This window comes from Lactuca saligna, chromosome 8, assembly GCF_052625555.1.
Source record: "Lactuca saligna cultivar CGN05327 chromosome 8, ASM5262555v1, whole genome shotgun sequence".
In the NCBI taxonomy this organism is placed as follows: domain Eukaryota; kingdom Viridiplantae; phylum Streptophyta; class Magnoliopsida; order Asterales; family Asteraceae; genus Lactuca; species Lactuca saligna.
The window spans coordinates 59,792,386-59,799,214 of record NC_136424.1 but is presented as its reverse complement, the minus strand read 5'-3'; the positions used below and the strand labels follow the sequence as shown (position 1 = coordinate 59,799,214).

The window sequence follows — 6,829 nt, the reverse complement described above, 5'->3', positions numbered from 1 at the left end:
GCTACTAAAACATGAGGTACAAGTCTCTTGGATTATCTTAATATTTTTTTACAAATCAAAGAATTTTCTAGACAAAATAAAAAGTAACGGGTTACGAGGTGATATAGCACGTTTTGGCCTGAACCTGAAAATGATGAAAACTAGGGCGTTATATATATATATATATATATATATATATATATATATATATATATATATATATATATATATATATATATATATATATATATATATATATATATATATATTTACTATTTTATAAAAGAAATTTAATTATTTCTAAAAATAGATTGATTATAATAATATTATTTTTTTAAAACGTCCAAATGATGAAGCTGATAGTACAAGTAACCATTAATAAAATAATATTAAATTTTAACCACATTTTGAATTCAAATATTTATCATCAAATCTCCTTATATTTCTCAACAATTTGATATGGTTCCCTCAAATCCCGGATTCATTCAAATTTTGAACCCTTTTAGATATCCTTAAATTTAGTATGTTGATTCAAATATCCCTCCAATCGCATATACCTCTTTGTTCCCTCCTCTGCTATAAAGCCCACCGTCCAGGAACAAAAAATGACTTCATCTCCCAAATAACACCATAGTTTGATTATTTTGTCTTCGACATGTACTTTCTTTTGTAAAATAACATTTTTGTAGAGAAAACATATCACCAAAAGAATTTACACGCCCCGCCGCTTTGCGCGGGTACACTGCTAGTATATATATATATATATATATATATATATATATATATATATATATATATATATATATATATATATATATATATATATATATATATATATATATATATATATATATATATATGAGGGAATGTGGTGGAATTAGAATCTAAATTTCTATGAAAATGGTGTTTGGATGACAAAATTAAGGGAAACATTACTGTGTAAAGAAAGATTTTCAACCATTTTAATAATAATAATAATAATAATAATTATTATTATTATTATTATTATTATTATTATTATTATAAAATTTACAAGTTATTTGAATTTTAGAAATGGTCAACTGTAAGATATTTCTTGAGCTTTTGTTTAATTGGAAATTTCTTGGAAATAATATAATTCATTCCATAAAGCGCTCAACCACATATATTTTATCCCAGCAAATCATCAATGGGAAAACAACTCACTTTATATTGAAAATATCATGTGTTAAGATTAAGATATTCTTGGATACTCTCATCTTTGTATATATACATCTTCTATCTCAACAAATCAATACATTGATGGCATCTTCCTCATCATCTTCTCCTTGTGCTCCGGCCTTTTCTTTCCGGTCATGGAAGTACCATGTTTTTCTTAGTTTTAGAGGAGAAGATACTCGCAATTCTTTTGTGGGTCATCTCTATTCAGCTCTTGAACAAAATGGGATATACACTTATAAGGATGATGAAACACTTACTCGGGGTGAATCAATCGGTCCATCGCTTATGAAGGCAATCGAAGAATCACAAATTGCCATCATTGTATTCTCTGAAAACTATGCAAACTCATCGTGGTGCTTAGATGAACTTGTGTATATTATGAACTGCAAGAATACAAGGGGCCAAATCGTTCTACCCATATTTTATGATGTGGATCCCTCTGAATTACGAAAGCAAAAAGGGAAGTATGCAGAAGCGTTTGCCAAACATGAGTTGGAGAACAAGACCAAGGTTGAATCTTGGAGAAAAACCCTTGTGGATGCAAGTAACATTGCTGGGTGGGAATCCAAGGACATTGCCAACAGGTTATTTTTTATTTTCTTCTTTGTTTTTGTGTCATATATATGCTTTGACATGTGTGTTCTCAAAGACATTTATACTTGTCCTTTATAGGCTTTTTATACAGACATTTCAGATATTTTTATGATGTTGATAAATAGAGGCTTTGATTAGATCACATAACAATTTTGGCAAGTTAAAAGATATCCCACATCCATGTGGCAAGAGTTAAGTAGGATTACAAAAAGAATTAATGTAACCTGGTTGTGATCTAGGATTATGGATAAGGTTTAATAAGTTATGATGGACTTCATTGACTTCTAATCTAATTATGTACTTAACGCCTCACTTCACGTTATGACAAATCCATATTGCTTTAGTTTTTATTTATCTATTTAAAGATATTGTATATTTCCCAAGAAAATTGTTTCAAAATTCAAACTACTTGTGATATTAGTTGTGCGTTTGAATGTAAATTATAAAGGGTATTTAGGAATCTTTTTCTTTAGTTCATATATAGAGCATGAAACAAATTACCTCCTTTGTGAGCATATGTTAATTATCCATGTATAATTACTAATGCGTAGGCATGAATCCAAGTTTATCAAAGAAATTGTCAACACAATTTTACCTATCTTGCATCCAGTAACTTCAAGTGTGAATGACAACCTGATTGGAATAGAGACTCGCATGCAGCGTTTGAAATCAGAGTTAAAAATCGGGTCAGGTGGTGTGAGTATGATTGGAATATGGGGGGTTGGAGGTGGTGGTAAGACTACTCTTGCATCTTCTATTTATAGTGAAATCTCCAGCAACTTTGATGGTTGCTGCTTTGTTGAAAATATTCGAGAGAAATCAAGTAAGTATGGTTTGGAAAATTTGCAAGAAAAAATTCTTTCTGGTGTTTTGAAGCAAAATAAAGTCAAGGTTGGGAGCATTGAGGAAGGAAAACGCATGATAGTGGATAGGTTATGCCGTAGAAAGGTCTTGATTGTTCTGGATGATGTTGATCACCTTGTCCAACTAAAAGCATTAGCTGGATCACATGATTGGTTTGGTGAAGGAAGCCGAATTATAATCACAACTAGAGATAAGCATTTATTAAACGTACATAGAGTAAATTTGATGCACAACATTAGGTTGTTAAATGATGATGAGGCTATTAAGCTCTTCTGCAAGCTTGCACCCCAGGATAACAGACCTAAGGAAGATTATGAACAGCTTTCAAAAGATGTTGTTTCTTATGCTGGGGGGCTCCCACTAGCACTTACAGTTCTTGGTCCTTTTCTGTCTGACAAAGACATGGATGAGTGGGTGAGTGCTTTAGCCAGACTGAAAGAGATCCCAAATGATGATATTGTGGGAAAGCTAAAAATCAGCTTTGATGGACTTACAAAGGTTGAGAAAGACTTGTTCCTTGATATTGCATGTTTTTTTAGGTGGGAGAAGAAAGATAGGGCAATGGAGATCCTTGATGCTTGTGGTTTTCATCCTGTTATAGGAGTGAAGGTGTTGGTACAAAAGGCTCTCATAACCATTTTGGATGGAAGGTTTGATATGCATGATCTGGTGCAAGAACTGGGACACCACATTGTTCGAGGGGAAGACCCTAACTATCCTGAGTTACATAGTAGAGTCTGGAAGAGGGAAGATGTTCTAACAATATGTGCTATGGATGCAACCACGGTAATCTCTAAGCTAGCTTTGCATGATTTATTATAAAGAAATACTTTTAAATCAATCCTGACACCATATTGTTCCTCCATCACAGGAAGTTGACATGATTGAAGCAATAAGATATGATTCTGGTACTATATATGGATTATCACATCTTCCTCCAGTTGTTGCAAACACGAAGAACCTTAGGTGGATTGATTGGCAAGGTGATCTTGCAAGTCCATTGCTTACTAAATTTCCACAAAGAAAGCTTTGTTGTCTAATATTGCACGACAGTTTGCAAAAACAACTTTGGGAGGGTTATAAGGTAATTCTTATGGTTTATCTCTAATTAACAGATGAAAACAAAGTTGATGATGAATTATAAACCTGACTAAACGACAGTAAATTCTAAGTAGTTATACAGAAATGAGTTATGGTCATCAAACAACTTCGGTTGTATCTTTTTATAACTTGCTATAGTATTGAGAGCATGGACCTTTATTGTATACATGTCCTTTGTGTTGAACTGTTGATAACAATAAACTTTTTAAATTATAAAGTGTTTTATATAATATTTACACATTAGTCATTGTAATCCTTGGGATTTATGTAACCTCTCACCCTCCATAACAAAAAAAATAAATAAATAAATAAATAAAATAAATCCTTTTGTCTTAACAAATACAAAAATTCAGTTCGTTTTGTTTTGTTTTTTCTTAAAATAGCTAGTATATATGATTATTTTGCTAAGCTTTGGTTTTTTGTTGATTGATAAGTATCATACAGCATTGATATCATAGATTTTGGTTCAAAACTCTTATATTATTTGTTTTTTGAATAGTTAATCAAACAATCAAACACTTAAAGTGATTTCCATATATGGATGGAAGGAATGAGTTTTGCTTCATTATTATCCCATATAGAAATAGTATGGAAGGAATTAGTGTGCCTATTCTAATTCAATTCTTATCACCTTGACACTTTTGACTTGTTGGCACTTGTATATTACAGAATCTGCCAACTTTAAAAATCATAGAACTTTATGGTTTGGATAACCTACTCATCACACCTGATTTTCGTGGACTTCCGAATCTTGAAAGATTCAAACTCATTGCATCTTCGCATTTAGAAGAGATTCATCCATCGATTGGACATTTGGAAAGGCTTGTTTTCTTATCTATAGAAACTTGTTCCAGACTTAAGAGGTTTCCACCCATTACCCGACTAAAGAAACTCAAGACCCTTTCATTCTCAGAGTGCCCTGGACTTTTTAAGCTCTCAGAGATCCAACAAGAGAAGATGGACAATTTACCACATCTTCATTTAGATAGTAGTGGTGTTACAGAAGTTCAGAAACCAGGAAAGGGCATTAATGTAAAATATTGGTTAGAGGGGTCTTCTTTACCTCGTAACAACATGAACCACATACGATTATGCTTTTTTCGCAGAGACTTAAGAACGTTGAATCTCAGCTTGTGCAATTTGGGAGATGAAGACATCGGCTCTTCTGTTTGGGAATTGCCCAACTTGCAAGAACTCGATCTTTCAGCAAATAGGTTTTCACGATTATGTTTTAGTCTCTTGAGACTTCCGAGGCTCAAATTTCTCAATGTGACAAACTGCCTAAGTCTTGCAGAATTGTCAGAGCTCCCATCAAGTATAGCTATTCTAATGGCGGATGAGTGTTGGTCACTTGAAAGATTTGGAGATATTTCAAAGTGTAAATGGTTGTGGAAACTCTCTCTTCATGCTGGGTACAAAGTAGGTCCACTTGGTGGTGACTTATTACTACACTCCATGCTCCAGGTTTGGCTCTACATACATTTTTAATTGCATTCTTTATATATAAATCGAAACATAAGTATGTGTTTTTCCATGGCAGGGAAATGCTATTGAAGATCATTGTATCAGTTTCACTCTTCAACATCAGAGTTCAAAGAGTTTTGTAGGTAGGCCTTTTAGGGGGAACACGTTTACACTGCCTCTTCCACATGATTGGTACAATGAGTACAGTGGGTTCTTAATACGGGTTCTTACAAATGACAAACTTCCGAATATTAATATAATCATCAAGCAGGAGGCGGCTGAAGATCCTCCATTTGAGCTTTGGCAGGGGTCCAGTGAAGCAGTGGACCCTGAGTATGATGATGGGATAACATTCGTAGGATATGTTTCCTTTAGTTCGTTGAGTCACACAACATCATTGAATTCAACATACAATATGATCTCATTCTCTATGGAAGATGTGAAATGGAGTTTCTTTGAATTTGAAAGTTATGTTGGAGTTGAGCTCGTTCCTAGAAAAAGTAAATATAAGCCGGTGCAAACAACCAAAGACACTAAAGATTGCTCAGAATTTTGGGATGAGTACGATGGTTATAGAAGGACATTTAAAATCCAACAACATTCAAAGTCGTCTATCGAGATTTTATGGCAACCTTAGGACTATAACATCTAACAAACCCATATACCCACAAATAACTATTTGCCAATTCATAGTTCCAAGTTGTCAACGTTTTCATTTGCATTATTGTATTAAATGATAGATGATTAGTGGTGGCCGTTATTTTTATGTTTTTGTTGTAAACAAAAGTCGTTGGAAATGGCATTTGCATCTGTTTTCCTCTCACTTTCCCCTGTAAATGCGCCAGGAATCAGTTGACTCAATGTCTTGGTAGGTCGTCGTGTAGGATTGTGGTTTTCTCTTTATTTCCTAATTTGACCATTACAATGTCTTTCCTGAATTCCCTTCTCCTTTTACTTTTGTGGTTTTCTGAACAAGGATCATACTACTTTTGTTTTCGTTCTGAGGCTTGGTAGTTCTTTGACTATCATTTGTATTTCATTTTAAATTAAATCCTTAAAATATTTGATATTCCAACGTAATTTATTCACTAATTGATTTCAAAGATATTTCATATATGTAGTTTTGCAATTATGAGATCACATGACGTAAGTTGATTTAAGGGATAATGACTTGAAAGGGTAACGAACTTTCGACTTTTGTCACATTTAGTCACTAAACTTTTTTTCGTTATCTATTTGTCATTGAACTATTGAAACTGTTCATATTTTACCCTTATGACCGGCTATTACCGGTCATAAGGGTAAAATGTGAACAGTTTCAATAGTTTAGTGGTAAATAGATAACGAAAAAAAGTTTAGTGACTAAATGTGAACAAAATCGAAAGTTCATTTCCCTCTAAAAAGTTTAATGACTAAATGTGAACAAACTTCCTATTGTATTATGTTTTAGCAAATTATTTATTTTTGTTTAATTGTAGCAACATTTGTTGATAAAGAAATCTATGAAATAAAAAAACAAAATGTAACATCCGGATTTCCAGGTATCATAATTTAAGTATTTTTCTTTTGAGTTAAGAAGAGAGACTCGACGAGTTGACGCCTCAAGTTGTCGAGTAAGGTCGCGACT

The 6,829-nt window shown here is 33.0% G+C and overlaps 1 protein-coding gene across 2 annotated transcripts; it reads left to right on the top strand.

Annotated features, from left to right (window-relative positions):
* The first annotated feature begins 1,177 nt into the window (after positions 1-1,177).
* LOC145008602 (disease resistance protein Roq1-like) lies at positions 1,178-6,140 on the top strand. 2 transcript variants are annotated; one of them, XM_078967184.1, is made up of 5 exons: positions 1,178-1,763; positions 2,325-3,423; positions 3,509-3,721; positions 4,408-5,202; positions 5,279-6,140. In XM_078967184.1, exons 1-5 carry the CDS (start codon positions 1,261-1,263, stop codon positions 5,837-5,839), a joined length of 3,171 nt encoding a protein of 1,056 aa, XP_078823310.1. In that variant the 5' UTR covers positions 1,178-1,260; the 3' UTR covers positions 5,840-6,140. The 2 variants fall into 2 exon arrangements, with proteins under 2 accessions (XP_078823310.1, XP_078823311.1); XM_078967185.1 differs by having other exon boundaries at positions 1,451-1,763; positions 2,384-3,423.
* Positions 6,141-6,829: the final 689 nt, after the last annotated feature.